This window comes from Amphiura filiformis, chromosome 2, assembly GCF_039555335.1.
Source record: "Amphiura filiformis chromosome 2, Afil_fr2py, whole genome shotgun sequence".
In the NCBI taxonomy this organism is placed as follows: domain Eukaryota; kingdom Metazoa; phylum Echinodermata; class Ophiuroidea; order Amphilepidida; family Amphiuridae; genus Amphiura; species Amphiura filiformis.
The window spans coordinates 79,088,973-79,105,400 of NC_092629.1; the positions used below are offsets into that span (position 1 = coordinate 79,088,973).

Below are 16,428 nucleotides of genomic sequence, written 5' to 3' on the forward strand. Positions count from 1 at the left end.
ATGGTAGCCAAAAAGCAAATATTTTGATAACTTATTAAGGATCCATATATCATGACTTTATTTTCAAAATGACACTTTTTCGTGGTGAAAATAAAGCACGTTGCATACAGCCGCGCCGTGACGCCGTACAAAATGTCAATTTGAACGTTGACCGTGCATATATACCTTGCGTTTGTGTCTAAAAGGTGAAATCGCAATCTCATTTTTATACGGCCGATCTCACGCGCATTTCAATAGGCAATGTGTACGTATGAACAGAAGTCAAATTTCACCTCGCTGTTGATTTATTATAATGATTTCTTACAAACAAAAAGTATCATAGGATCATAAATAATTAGACTTTCCTTTATAGGGTGCATTATCCTCGACTCGCCTTCATATATTGTTAAATGGATAAATTTTACGCATTTTTCTCCACGTTCATTTCGTACGTGCAAAATTTTCAAGAGAATAAATGAATTAGTTTACGCATTGTGCAATAGCATTCAAAAAAATTCAAAAAGCTGGTTTCGATTAAAGGTGTATTTCGTGATCATAGCATCTTCTTTTTATGACATTTTTCAGTAGATATCCACGAAAGTAGCTTATTCTCGAAATGTCAGTTGATGCCGATTTGCAAGTTATGCATGCGGACTATGTGTATTTCACTGCATCATGGACAACATGGACAGTGTGTTGTAATTTCGTTCTGGTGTACCAGAACGTAATTCAAATTTCAAGTCATTTTTGATGAAAGAATTAATGTGCAAGAAATGTTTTGAAGCATTTATGCGGGGCATTGTATGTAGCCAGAGGTTTGCAGTTTTATAAAAATCTCAACGTTTTTTGAGAAAAGTGGGGCGGATGATGCTGTGGATCACGAAGTAAATAAAAAACAAACCATTGCATCATTGAGAATGATTCAGCACTTTTTTTTACTAACTCACGTTATGATTATGCAAGCCATCTACCTGTGCAAACATCTCGGCAAATACATTATATAATAATCTGAACGGCATTTCTACGAACCGTCACGTTAAGGCTATTGGTCATATTGGACAAATATCACTCACACTACACATTCTCACCGCCTGAACCAATTCGTACACCATGGAAATAGCGTCAATTTTGATCACAGGGGCCAATCGAGGGCTCGGTTATGAGTTGGTGAGCCAATTCGCTGCAGCAAAACCATCACCAGATTTTATCTATGCGGGTTGCAGAAATCCTGACGGAGCTGATGTAAGTCTTGTTCAATGAGGGGGGGGGGGGGGGTGCCAATGTTTTAAACATTCAAATGATATTCATATGATATATTAAAGGTAGATGAGGTATTGTTGGTCTTAGCAGCCACAAAAAGACACGATTTTCATTAGGCCAAATAAAATAAAAAACATGTTTCACGTCCGGGTTTTTGAAAAAAAGGAGGAAGAGGGGGCTTTTTATTTTCTATTTTTATCATAAAATTGGTGTAAATACCCATACTTAGACCTGTTTTAGCGTATACAATAATGCCTGAAAAAGGAGGAGGCCCTTTTTTATTTGTTTTTCTGAGAGTTACACCCCCTCTAATAATTACAAATCCTTCCTAAAGTGTTTCTTGTATCTTAACAGGGCTATAGAAAGCATCCCAACTGCCTAGACATATATTTTGAAAAGCTATAACTGCATTTCAAAAAATGAAAATATATTTTGAAGACACCTCAAAAAAGGAAGCGGGAGGAGATGTGAAACATGTTTATGTTTTATTTGGCCTTATCTAAATCAATTGAAAAATAACACTTCGATGTTCATTCTACATATACTTAGAAAACTTGCTTGATTTATTGTTGTTAATCATTATATGAATATGTACGTTTTACAAAAGTGATCAATGCAATTTTTGCTCACTTCGCAAGATGCTGTGAACTACCAAATCGCAACAGTTAAAATAGTTGCTAACCATAACGACTAAGGCCAAGTAAAAATAAAAACATGTTTCTCGTCCGGGATTTTAAAAATTAGGAGAATGAGGGGCTTTTTATTTTTTATTTTTTATTGGAAAACGACGCTAAATACCTGTATTTGGCAACATGTTTCAGGTACTCGACATACAGATTGATATCTGAGAAAAGGAGGAGGCCCTTTTTATTTTATTGTTTTGAGAGGTAGACCCCACTAGTGATCACAAAACTCTTCTTAAATGATGTATTATGCATTTACAAAACCGTAAAATAAGTTTCAACTTCTGAAACATCTTTTTCTACAAGTTATAACTGAAAGTTTACAAAATAAAAAGAAATTTGAAAAATCTTCAAAAAATGAGGAGGGCGCGGACGAGAAACATGTTTGTTTTTTTACTCGGCCTAATGTATGTCCGGATATCTATAATAAATTACTGAGTTTGGCGAATTGGTAAGGCTAAAAACTTCTACGTTTTACATTATTTCGGAAAACGGATTTTTGCGTTGCGTAGAGTAAAGTTGTCCGCACCCCAATAAAACGTCCAATTTTGTTTTTGTTTACGTTAAGGGTGTCAAATTATGTTAATTAGTTTCAAAGGCAGGGCAAAGGCAGTGGCAGCGCACCTGCATGCTAAAAATGTCCAACACAATACACTAATGTTGACATAGCCTGAATTAGGCCTTCTATCCTGTCATCGGTGTGAGGATATTATGCCTGTAGTCTCAACTATTACATGACACAGTAGAAGCAACTATTACATGACACACTAGAAACTCAATTAACATCTATTGTTTATTCAACTAATTGATCAACATTAGCATGTATTCTGTGTTTTTATGGAGAACCTATAGTCGGTTAAAGTGAAACTTTTGAAGGACAAATTAATCAGGGTTGCCAAACCACACCATGAATAGGCCTACTCTGCTTTGTGGTAGTGCTATGTTTAATCAAAGTATACTTTGGTTTAATGTTTACAGCATAATGTATGATCAGGTATGATCATAACTTTATATGAAATAGAGTGTAGGGAAGTAGCCAGGACTTTTCAGAGAGAGAGAGAGAGAGAGAGAGAGAGGGGGGCGAGGCAAATTTCATGGGGGGGATTGTCACAAATGGGCTAAAGAGTACGACACATTTATCCAAAATGGGCTAACAAATAAAAAGTACAACAAATGCATAGAAATCTAAAATATCAGATCAGCCAGCAGGCCACAGGGGGCCAAGAGGGATGTGAATAAAATTGTGTTCATCTGCTCAGTGATGTAGCCAGGACTTTTGCAGGAGGCGGGGGCAGCAAGGTACATTTCAAGGTGGGGGACAAACTTGGATGAAAATGATAAAAAATGAGCTAAAAGGTACAACAAATTTGTCCAAAATGGGCTAAAAAGTACTGTAGAAACAAATGCATAAAAATCTTAAATATCAGAGCGACCAGCATCCCACAGGGGCAAGACATGATCTAATTGCAATTTCAAGCCATTGATTTATATGGAAAAGATACTAAATATTAATATTATACTTCGAAGTTCTAAATGATCATCTCCTCTCATACCATTAATCACATTAAATAAAACATTTACATGTACACAAAATGTACAAAATTTACCAACCGCGAAAGACCCTGACCGCGAAAGACGGGTGACCGCTAGTAGGCTAAGTTCCGCAGTCCAGTTTTAAGCCTTTCAATTAGCTCCTTCGAGGAAAATGGCCGTATGGCCGTGAAGTTGCGTATACCAATGTATTTTTCTTACTAAAAGGTTAGCAACTATCTTAAACTGTTGCGATGTGGTAGTTCACAGCTGACACAGCATCTTGCGAATGGTAGTGAGCTTTGGGTATACATTGCACAGATATACTTTTTTATGTCCTGTGGTTCTTGAGTTAAGTTGTAAAGAGGGCTGAAACAACAACACTTTAGTAAAACGTACACAACCCCCCCCTGCACAACTCATTGACAACAATAAATCAAGCAAGTTTTCAAAGTGTTATTTTTCAATAATATATTAATTTAGAAAATGAAAATCTACCCTTAAACAACCAGCGGAGATATATGAAACCATTTTCATCAAAATCAGAGCATTTTTCAATTTTTGTCTCACTGCGGAATCCAAATTGTGACATTTTACCTTTTCCCCCATAACTCAAGAAATGTATCTGAGATATACTCAAATTATACTCTTTCTGAATCCTTATGACGAATAAGCGGTCATTTTGAATTTATGCAAATTGGGCATTGTTTCACTACATGGACATTTGTGTTCTAATTATACTTTCTGAAATGAATAGTGATTAAATGGTTTCTGTTACAAATTAGAGATTGGTAATTTATTAATTTGATTGGCCTAAATTAGGATTTTTGAAACATGGCGGTCACAAAAGGAGAGGGCGTACTTTGATTTGGGTATCTTTCGTATGCTTTCTCAGTTGTCAAAAGATTACACAAATCAAAGTACGCCCTCTCCTTTTGAGCCCGCCATACTTCAAAACTTGGCTTATTGCAGGCTTATTGCAATTGGATAGAGCACATCTTTAGTATCGAAACAGCAGCTGCCCAGCCCACTCAATAGTATTTATATGACACCAATTTGCTTTGGAAGTCATAATGGAGGACTTTTGGGGAAAAAAGTTCTGAAAAATATGGGTCTTTCAGGGGCAAATGCTCCAAATGGGGGCGGGGGGGTGGTTCAGGGAATTGAGGAAAAGGTTTGTGCGAAAAGGATTTTTTGGTGAAGATTTTGTTTCAAAAAGGGATCTTAGAGCAGCAAAGAGCACAAATCCGGGGGTTGGGGCACATCATAAATTTTTGGTGGGTATGTTCCCCCCGAATTTTGTGGTGGGTCTTTGGGGATCGGAGCTGATTGCGTATAACGATAACGGTCATTTTGGAGCTGATAACAAGAAAAAGGTATTTTGGAGCCGAGAACAGTCACAATCAAGGGTCTTTTTTGGCTTTGTTCTTGGAAATCGCCTGAAAAAACAAAACAAATTTAGGGGTTCTTTTGAAGCTGTAAAGCTCTGTGAAATCCAAAAATGGATCTTTCCGGGAGAACATACCCATACGGTATTTTTTGTTTAGTGCCCTTATATTGGCCTGATCTTTGGGGGCACTTTTCAAAAATTCTACCTTACCCCTGGGGTGCATCATAAATATTGCACCGTCTTTATCCTCCTGGGTGCATATTACACCGCTTCCCAGTGATAAAAGCCCACATTTTATTATATTCAATATTCTATTCTATTTGAGTAATTTGTTTGATTTAACCTTTCAGAAACTGAAGGAACTTGCTCAAAAACATCCAAATGTGAAAATCATTAAAATTGGTGAGTAGGCCTATAATAATAAAATATACTGGTTAGATTTATGCAGTGAACTTTACAGGGCTCTGTAAATATGTAGAACTACTCTACATACAGCATGACATGATTTATCAAGGAATAATAAAGGAATATGCACCAAATTCCCACAAGAAAAAATGCACTGGTCATTTACAACTAGTACAGGGGTTTTCAATCGTTGGCCCGGGGAGGCCACATTGACCCCCATTTTTCTACTCCCTCTCCGATGAACCCCTTTCAGTAAAAGACCCACCAATTAAAGAACTGCGAACATTTATGTTTGATCACCCGTACCGAATGACACTGCTTTTCGCTATAAAAATTAACAAAGTTTTATTATTTTTCTTCGAAGTTATCAAAAAGAATTCACATTTTGATGACGTTTTGAAAAGTTTGTATCAAAAATTTGACAACTTTTATCATGACTTGGACCAAAATCGTCCAAGTCTCACGGAAAGCCCCCCCCCCCCCTTTTAAGGACAATTTTACCCATTTCTCAAGTAGACCTATCACCCCTTTATGGTGCCGGTCAAATCTCTCACCAAAAACCCCTTCGAACTCGGGTGTCTGCAGATCCCAGTCGTTTCCAAAGTCGAGTGACACCTCCACGGGCCATAGCCATGATGTTACCTGTAACAGAATTCCTTGTTTTGGGTACTACCATTACAATGAAAAAATATTTAATTTGTTTACCTTCCTGTCTTTCCTCATCATTTTCATTCACTCATTCCGTCCTCTTTAAAAAAAATAATTCTTTCCTTGATTCCTCCTTTTCTTCCTTTCTTTTCCTGCAATACTGAAATTGAATGTCCCAATAATAACTCCACCATATCTAATTGACAGCAATCGGGGATGAGTCATCTTACCAAACAGCAGTCCAGCAGGTGACCCAAGATGTTGGTGATAGAGGCCTTACTGTTCTATTCAATAATGCCGGTATACTCACCTACAGATCATTTGAAAAAGTTACAGCAGAAGAGATGAGAAAGGAGTACGAGGTCGATGTTATTGGACCTCTAATGCTGACGAAGGTACGTTGATAAAAACAGCTTTAGGCTAATGAAAGTTGATTCTAAGTTTCCCGTCATCCTTCCGCATCACTTTTTCATGTTGGCCAAAACAACATTCAGTATTTTCCTCACATTTCTTGTTTTTTCAGGCGATTTTCAAGAAGAAAGCCAAAAAAGGCCCTTGATTGTGACTGTTCTCGGCTCCAAAACCCAATTTACTTGTTATCAGCTCCAAGGACCGTTACCGTTACGCATATCAGCTCCGATCCCCCAAAGACCCACCACTTCAAAATTCGGGGGGGAACATACCCACCAAAAATTTATGATGTGCCCCAACCCCCGGATTTGTGCTTTTTGAATCAAAATCTTCACCAAAAACTTTTTTCCTCAATTAATTCTCCCTGAAACCACCACCCCCTCCCATTTCCCCCAGAAAGACCCTATTTTTCACAACTTTTTTCCCCCGAAAGTCCTCCACTATGACGTCGAAAGCAAAATGCATGTCATAAATACTATTGAGTGGGCTGTGCAGCTGCTGTGGAATTGCAATAAGCCTTTTTGAAGTATGGCGGGCTCAAAAGGAGAGGGTGTACTTACGGGGTCTTTCGGAGCTGCAAAATCCAAAAAGGGGGGGTGGGTGGGTCTTTCCGGGGGAACATATCCGTATGGTCATTTGTGTTGAGTGCCCCCCCCTGTGTAGCTCGGTGTTTTGCATTCCAATTTTCAGGTTATTGACTTTTTCGTGAAAATAATGAATGTTGGAGCATACCCATAAGGTTATTTGTGTTAAATGCAAAAATGTATTGATTCCATGGTTTTACTTTCTTGTCTGTCCAGGCTTTTTATCCTCTTTTGAAGAAAGCAGCTGATAACAGCAAAGACAAAGGACTGAGCTGTACACGTGCTGCTGTGCTGAATATGACCTCTGGAATCGGACTGATAAGTGATAACACCAGTGGAAATATATATCCATACAGAGCTGCTAAGGTAAAGTGATGAATGTTAAATGCCTGGGGTGAGGGGAGTCAAGTGGGGCGATGGTCCTGGGGAGGGGTTGTGTATTGACTGATAAAGCCTACACTAGTGGTAGTGTGTATCCATACAGAGCTGCTAAGGTAAAGTGATGAATGTTAAATGCCTGGGGTGAGAGGAGTCAAGTGGGGTGACGGTCATGGGTGGGGGTGGTGTCTAGGTATTGACTGATACAGGCTACACTAGTGGTAGTGTGTATCCATACTAGAGCTGCTTAGGTAAAGTGATGAATGTTTAATGCCTGGGGTGAGGTGAGTCAAGTGGGTGACGGTCCTGGGTGGGGGTCATACTTGTTGGTCTTGGTATGGCAGCATGTGTGTATTTGGGTCACTCCATATCATATCAAGGAGGCTCCCCACCTGACCCCCTCAGATTTGCTTTATATTTTCATACGTTGTACCTGTAAAAATATTAAAAACCTGCAAGTTTGAGGTCTGTAGCTCTTACGGATTTTCTGTGGCAGGCATTTAAAGTTGGAGTAGGGGAGGCTAAATTTGGACCCATCATCATCATCAATCGGCTGCGTAGCAGGTGACTACAAGCTTTCTCCAACTAATGCGATCTTGGGCAAGCGAAACAATTCTGTTTGGCTGCAGCGTCCCTTCAGTATCTCCCAGAAGGGGCTGGACATACTGTAAGTACAGTGTGCGCGGCCATCCCGGTTTCCTCTTCCCATGTGGTGGAATATAAGGCGCATATTCTTTTACAGGCTCGCCATCTTCAAGACGCAGTATATGGCCGAGGAATTTGAGTTGATGAATCTTGACTCTGGCAACCAGCAGTGCAGTGGTGTTGGTCAGATTGTAGATGGTTTCATTTGTAACCCGATCCACACGTTTGATGTTTAACATGATTCTGTAGCAAGATGTTGCAAATGCATTGATCTTGTTTTCCATGTCCTTGGTAATTATCCATGACTCGCACCCGTACAGAAAGACAGTAACACACGTTGTCTGAAACAGCTTGATTTTTGTTTCGATTGGCAGGGATGGGCTTCTCCAAAGGCGCCCAGTTTCCAGAAAGCTGCCTAGGCTAGTGCCTTTCTTCTTTTTAGGTCTCCAACACTAGAGCCCATCTTGGAACCCAAATACTTGAAGTCTGTGACATGGCTGATGGTATTATCATAGACTTGAAGTGCTGGTTGGGCGTTACAGTTTGCCGTCATATATTCTGTCTTAGGTGCGCTGATGACAAGGCCTAGATCTGCTGCTGCAGTTGCAGTCCTAGTAAGCTGTGACTGGGCCCGGGCTATGGAAGATTCCAGCAGGGCAATATCATCAGCAAAATCCAGGTCATTCAGCATCTTGGCAGGATATCTGGTTGACCCAAAAGTTGCCCTTTAAATAAATTTCATCTTTGGGAGTCTGTAATCCATAATCCGTAAGAGCTACAGACCTCAAACTTGCAGGTTTTAAATATTTTTGCAGGTACAACATATGAGTAAAATATAAAGCAAATCTGAGGGGGTCAGGTGGGGAGCCTCCTTGATATGATATGGAGTGATGCATTTATAAATATAGTCAAAACAAGCTGCTAACTATTGTACCCATGAGTGCACTGTAGACTGTAGCCTACTGCTTTCCCTCGGCCTTCCGGCTCGGCAAAAATGTAAGACCCCATGCCCGGGCCCCAAGGACTCCATTTCTTTCAGGGACAGGGTCGGCCCCACGCCCCCAAGGCCTCCAGTTCATTCTGGGACAGTGCCATAACCAAAAGGGATCTTAAATCTCAATTATTCTCAATGTGTTTGTTTTTCTGTTCGCTTTCACCATGTAGGTTGCACTGAATATGATCACCAAATCTATGAGTATAGATTTCAAGTCGGATGGCATTATGGCTGTTTCCATTAACCCTGGTTGGGTACAAACAGACTTGGGAGGAGCGAATGCAACCCTCACACCAACCGAATGTATAGAAGGAATACGTAATAATGTTATGGCTAAAATGGGAGAAAAGGAAAATGGCAGAGTTGTAAAGTATACCGGGATAATAAATGATTATTGATGGACTTTACATCCCCTCAGACAGTCACAGAGTAATACATGAAACAGACCAGTTTGGGTATAAATTGGGCTGTTCCATTTAAAATCCACACTACCCCTGTCGAAGATTTAGCTAGTCTTCCACAGAGGGAGAATGAGATTCAAATAAAATAGACAGTTTTTCATTTGAAATACTCACTCCAGTTGTGGAGGATATAGGTAAAGCTATAATACAGGGGGAATATGGGTTTCAAAATGAATGAATCTGACCAATTACATTTGAAAAACATACTCCCCCCTTGTGGAAGATATTTCGAAAATCTTTAAAACTCTACTCTAAACACATGTCAGTAACTAAGCGGTTGTCCAATCGTTGAAAAGATGATAATTTACAAAACGGTGCTGATTTCTGCTTTTTACACATTTTCTTTAAGAAACAGGTCTTGTTCCACACTATTCCACTTACTCTTTGGGAATTATCAACTGTGCATGGACCTTGTTCACATTCTCACAGATTTCATGTGCTGGGTGCCAAACAATGGACTGTGAATGTGGTCCAGGAAGCTGTTCCATGTCACATGTCAGTGCATTTTACTGTTGTGTCAGTTGGACAACTGCTTGGTAACTGACATGTGTTAAAACTTAAGAGTAGAGTATTGAAGTAAACCTGTGTGTAATTTTGGTTCCTTTTGATGGACAGGATTTTAAGATATGACCGTGTGAGAAATTATAAGTTACTTTTTTGGCTTAGTGTAGTTCTATGTAGAATGTGTGAATGGTGTCCATTTTTGTACCAATTTTTAGGACTAATTTGGTCTAAAATGGCTAAGGTCTCATTAGGTTTAAACATAAGTTAAACATGTGTGTGAGGTTCCCATGCAGCTGCTACATAAGTATTCAAGCAATACAGTAGGCTAGGCCGGGGAAATGGATTCAGTGCAACTTTTAAAACGACATCTTTTGTTACACAATGAACCATTGCAACCAAATGCAATGTGTGATGCTGTAAATTGGTCCATAAGTGTAAAACAAATAAGGCTACTCATACCTCTTTATATTTTAACATTTCATAAGATATTTTTCTCTTTTATTTCAAAAAAGCATTAGGGGAACTTATAAATTGTGGATCTTTGCATAATCATGTATATTTCTGAATAAAATGAAATGGAAACACAGTTCTACATGACAATCTTTCTGTATTTTATTTCGTTGTGATAATTGATTGTTGTCTAGTTGCATTTATATTAATTTAACCCCTAACCCTGCTGAACCCAACACTTAAATGCTAATGTAGTATTCCCCATGGGGTAAGGGGTCACTATAGTTTTCGGCAAGTTTCTTCAGCGACAAGCTGTTAGCCAGCTATCCACCCACCCATTTTACTCCTGGGACAGGACAGGCAAGATTAATGCCTCTGGCAGATGTTCATTCTAAAAATAATGCCTGAATAAGTTTTGGAAACTCAAAACAAGACCAGATTAATACATCAAGGGTATAGCAACTAACAGAACCCCAGTGGGTGCAGAGGTCTGGCTTATGTTGTCAGAGTCAAAATTTGGACAGGGAATTCTGGTGAAAATGACAGGCACTTGTCAAGTCCTAGTCAAGACCCTGTTTAGCGGTCAGCGATTTGACATTGTTTAAGGGATAAACACGAGAGCGAGGTTTGATTGGCCGATTGAATCGCATCATTATCACATTCGCCGAGCAAGCTGTGTAGCATTGCGTGACCTAGTTCTATTTAAGTGATAATCAGGATGAGCAATCAGACACTGCTACAGGACCTTGCTGAATACTAGATATAAAACATGAAAGTGCTACGTATCTGCATTAATTAAAACTGCCAAAAAACAAACCAGAAAGTATGGGATTTGAGCACACAGCACTGTCAACATTTAGGGGTGTTTTTTTGGATATGATGACACTAATTGTCTCTTTTTCGCTCAAAAATCGCTGTTCTGGGTAATATTTTCTGGTTACAACACCCATTTCATGGCTTTCGGCCACAAATTCAACATCCTCCTCAATATGAGACTGATGCATGTTTTCAGCTTACAGGCAAGAAAATAGTAAACTGTAGTGTTAAAATGGTATTCTTTAAAATCATGATTTTAAAGTTATATTACGACATTTAGGGGTAAAAATGTGATGGTTGCGCCATTTAGGGTATTAATTGTTGACAGTTGGCCATTTGGGGTAAAAAAAATTGCTGTTATGCCATTTAGGGTTTGAGGGTTGATTAACAAGCATGGTTAGCACTTTTATATTTGAGTGGGGTGCCTCCCCTTGGGTGTGGCTGGGATAGGGTTAGTCCTGGCCCTAGCTAGAACCCGGCCTACACCGGATAGGGTAGAGATTTTGACACTTGATTTGGGTTATTGGACCTTTGAGGTTAACGAATCACAGAGGTGCTTTTGCGAAAGCGGCTGCGAATTCGAGAAATTCAAGATGGCCGTCGGCGGCCATTTTGAAAATTTTAAATTTTAGTTTTCACTCAATATTCATGTGTAATACATCATTCTATAGGTTTTTGCATACAAGGAATCAATTTCTGACATTATTTTTATGATTGAAGGTCAGTATAACATGTTTACATTCAAAATGGCCGCCAAATGGTTGCCAAAAGATGGGGTTTTCATTAAAATGTATTTAGAATTCAATATTTTAACTTATTTGATGTTAAAAATAACCATGGGTTGCTGATATTATGGTCAGTTGTCTATGTCATTTCTATCATCTCCTGGATATGTTTAAAAATCAAAATGGCTGCCAAAATGGCCGCCAAAATCGTCTTTTTTCATTAAAATGTGTTACAGGAGTATTATGAAGTACCAGATTTACAATGAAATGGTGCCAAACATTGTGTTCTTTAGTATTCAAAGTATCTCTCTGGTAAAGGGGTAACAATATATGACATCAGCATCAATTAATATGATCTCATGGGCATGTAAACATTCAAAATGGCCGCCAAAATGGCTGCAAAAACATGATTTTTTCATTAAAATGATATTTAAAACAGCATTTTAATAGATGTTGTGTTAAATATTTTCATTGAACGCTGATATAATGTTAAAGGAGTATTTCTATCCAAATTTCTTCCTGCTCATGTGTTTTTACATTCATGAAAGAAACCTAAACCCAAATTTTCATGCAAATCGGACATTCAGTTGGCGAATTATGGGCTATAACATATATTTCAATGGTCCATAGGATTGTGTGTGATACTTTCGTTGTCGACAGAATGAAATTCAAAATCGAACATTTCGCCCGCTTTCTAGATATAAATTATAAATTTATAAGATAAATTTGCAAGATTCCTTTTGCACATGATCATTATGCACCTAGTAAGGAGACCGGGGCAGGTTGGCCCCTTTTTCCCCACTTATCTGGAGAGCTCAGTTTGTGGGTTAGGAGGCTCTCAATTTGATACTTGAGAGCTGTTTACTCTAGGTAAATGCTAACAAATTTATATGGCTCTGTGACTTATACAAAAGTTATAGTAGTTGTAGGAGAGAGCGAAAAGAAAATTAACCAGGCCGGGGTAGGTTGGCCCTCTATGCACAACCGTGTGTTATTGCCATATTTCTTTCCAATAAAACATTCTAAAGTTACAACTGCGGTAAGATATCACCTATCATAGTTCCAAGATAAAAAAAAAATAAAATTCATTTTGCGCCATCATGGGTCATTCTTGAGGAAATAGCTAAAATCAAGGAAATAACGTTAACCAATCATCTTATAAAACCCATAACGAAAAAACTGAAAGGCTGTGGATAACAATTGTAATTGACTTTTTTGTTCATTATTAACTATTCTAAGTGATGAATTACTTTTTATGTACAAATTCCCAATTATAAAGAAATATCATATTGAAATATTGCTATTTCCAGTCAAAAAGTGCTCAAATAGGACAACAATATAGATTTTTTTGTACTATACTCCGCCTTTGAACAATTTTATCCATGGAACTGACTAGTGTTGGTGTGTAAATTGTATTTTGCTTCATTTGGCCAAAAATGGGTGAAAATGGAGAAAGTATGCATAACTCTTGCCCATAAACACAATGGGGGCAACCTGCCCCAGCACAAGTGGGCCAACCTGCCCCATAGTCTATTTTTTGTTTTCCATCAAATTCGCAAAACAGAAACAGGATGGAAAGCTTTCAACTATATGGCATTTTAAGCAAGACCCATACCTTCCAGCAACTTACAATTTACATAATGTATTATGTGCAACAATAGTGCTTTCTTTCCTTTCTTTTTTTCTCCAAAATGACCATGCAAGTAGTTTTTAAATTGATAATATTATGTCTCAACAACATGTAATTTATCTGATTTTTTAAGGAAATGGTGCCACATGAGTGCTTTCTTCGAGATCCAAAAATATCTTTGTGGCAGAAGGGTAACGTAAAATATGTCATTCAAAATTATCCCATGGGTAAGTTCAAAGAAATAAAAGTGACTCCCAAAATGGCCACCAAAATATTATTTTTTCATCAAAATCTGTTACACCGACACTAGGTATCTGGTTTTCAAGGGGATGGTGCCATAAAAGGAGAGTATTTTCCCACATAATCATTATAGCATAGCAGTAATAGGAAAACAGCATGGACTTATGGATAATTGGGCATGTTTAAAATTCAACTTCGCCACCAAAATAATATTTTGGATGTTGGTGTCATTTAAAAGAGTATATTATATTCTTTTAAATGACTGTTACACCAACTTTCAAGATACCAGTTTTTTACAGGAGATGTCATTTTTTCAGCTTCATGGCATATGGTTAACATTCTGTCGTAAAATGATTCTGCCGGCATGCTCATACCAACGGGACCCCTTATATACTAGGTGCATAATGATCATGTGCAAGAGGAATCTTCCAAATATATTCCCTTTCCAGAGAAACCGGCCAACATGTTCGATTTTGAATTTTATTCTGTCGCCAACGAAAGTATAACACACAATCCTATGGACCATTGAAATATACGGTATGTTATAGTCAATAATTCGCCAACGGAATGTCCGATTTGCATGAAATTTAGGATTTAAGATTCTTTTATGAATGTAAAAACACATGAGCAGGAAGAAATTGGGATAGAAATATCCCTTTAACATTATATCAGCTGCCCATGGAAATATTTAACACAACATCTATTAAAAGGCTGATTTAAAAACAAGATTAATGAAAAAATCATGTTTTGCAGCCATTTTGGCGCCATTTTGAATGTTTACATGCCCATATGAGATAATATTAATTGATGCCGATGTCATATTGTTACCCCTTTACCAGAGGGATACTTTGAATACAAAAGAACACAATGTTTGGCACCATTTCATTGTAAATCTGGTACTTTATAATACTCCTGTAACACATTTTAATGAAAAGACTATTTTGGCGGCCATTTTGATTTTTAAACATATCCAGGAGATGATAGAAATGACATAGACGACTTATGCTTTGTTGTCACCATAATATCAGCATCCCATGGTTATTTTTAACATCAAATAAGTTAAAATATTGAATTCTAAATGCATTTTAATGAAAACCCCATCTTTTGGAAAACATTCGGCGGCCAGTTTGAATGTAAACATGTTATACTGACCTTAAATCATATAAATAATGTCAGAAATTGATTCCTTGTATGCAAAAACCTATAGAATGATGTATTACACATGAATATTGAGTGAAAACTAAAATTTAAAATTTTCAAAATGGCGCTGGCGCCATCTTGAACTCTCGAATTCGCAGCCGCTTTCGCAAAAGCACCTCCGTGATTCTTTAACCTCAAAGGTCCAATAACCCAAATCAAGTGTCAAAATCTCTACCCTATCCGGTGTAGGCCGGGTTCTAGCTAGGGCCTGGACTAGGTTAGGGTTTACCATATTCAACCTAATTAGGCACTACATCGAACTTGGTCCTATAGCACTATCTGTGACCCATACAATCGGACTCTTATTATCATACCCTGATGATGTGATAAATTGTATCAAGCATAATGATTAAGCATAGTGTTATTTTTTTCATTTAAATAAAATGTTCAGGGTATGATAGAAAGAGTCATTGGTACCTATTGGGGCACCGATAATGCTATAGGACCAAATACATGTTGTGGCTTAGCACCTGGAGTTTTAAGCAAGTAATTTTAAGGGGCACTTATTATTTCCTACATTACAAAATTCAAACCTGACATTTTCTGTGCAAAATAAAGTCTGCACAAAAAGTAACGCAGCTGTTATAAATACGCCTATAGGTTCAGAACTAATAATTGTTTCCACAATATTTCTACATAGAAAGAAGATAATTTATTTATGCGCATTTTGACACCCCATTTGTCAAATGTTGTTCAATATTAACAACACAGTAGGGCTTTTAAAGAAAAATACCTGAATTTAAAAGTTGCAGTTTATAGCAATCAACGGTTATTACGCAAGCATTGAGGCACATTAAACCCTCCATTATCTTTGCGCTGACTTCAAATCAATACAAAGAGCTGCAACTTTTTAATTAATTTCTTTAAAAACACTGCTGTATTGTTAATGTTGAACGAAATTGGACAAATAGGGTATCAAAATGCTCATAAATAAATCATCCTTCTTTCTATGTTGAAATATTGTGAACACAGTTATAGTTCTAATGCTATAGGCATATTTATAACAGCTGCGTTACTTTTTGTGCAGTCTTTATATGCTGTACTCCAATTTCAAGAAATCCTAGCAAACACAAAATAATTTGCAGAAACGTTTAATGTCGGGTTATATAAAGGGTATAAACATTTAAATTATTATCTATTCCAGCTCCAGTGAAACACCTAATTAATTTCCCTGGACCTTTGGATGCATTGTAATAGATATTACCATTTTATTTTGAAAAATCAATATAACAGGGCTGTAATTCTTGTAGTTCATGCCCCTCCAGTGAACATAGGCCTAATCTTACCCAGGAAAATAAGCATGAGATGCTGCTGGAGTTGGAACAGATAATAACATTAAATACTTTGAAACATTGTAACATGTTCTTTTTAATTGACACTTAAAAGTGTTGACAAAACATTTTACAAAATTCCTATTTACAATAACATTTTGAAAACATTAATTGTAGTGCCTGAATTAAAAGAAATTGGATTTTAGCATTTTCAGGATATCTAA

General features: G+C 37.6%; 1 protein-coding gene across 1 annotated transcript; it reads left to right on the forward strand.

Annotated features, from left to right (window-relative positions):
- The first annotated feature begins 991 nt into the window (after positions 1 to 991).
- On the forward strand, positions 992 to 10,479 carry LOC140146663 (C-signal-like). The gene is made up of 5 exons (XM_072168533.1): positions 992 to 1,221; positions 5,193 to 5,244; positions 6,103 to 6,290; positions 7,107 to 7,256; positions 9,078 to 10,479. The coding sequence occupies exons 1-5, from the start codon at positions 1,090 to 1,092 to the stop codon at positions 9,303 to 9,305; spliced, it is 750 nt and encodes a 249-aa protein (XP_072024634.1). The 5' UTR covers positions 992 to 1,089; the 3' UTR covers positions 9,306 to 10,479.
- The last annotated feature ends 5,949 nt before the right edge of the window (positions 10,480 to 16,428 follow it).

Coding starts and splice junctions, on each gene's coding strand:
- LOC140146663 (XM_072168533.1), top strand. CDS start 1,090: ATGGAAATAGCGTCAATTTTGATCACAGGGGCCAATCGAGGGCTCGGT. Junction 5,245..6,102: donor TGTGAAAATCATTAAAATTG/GTGAGTAGGCCT, acceptor TCTAATTGACAG/CAATCGGGGATGAGTCATCT. Junction 7,257..9,077: donor ATCCATACAGAGCTGCTAAG/GTAAAGTGATGA, acceptor TTCACCATGTAG/GTTGCACTGAATATGATCAC.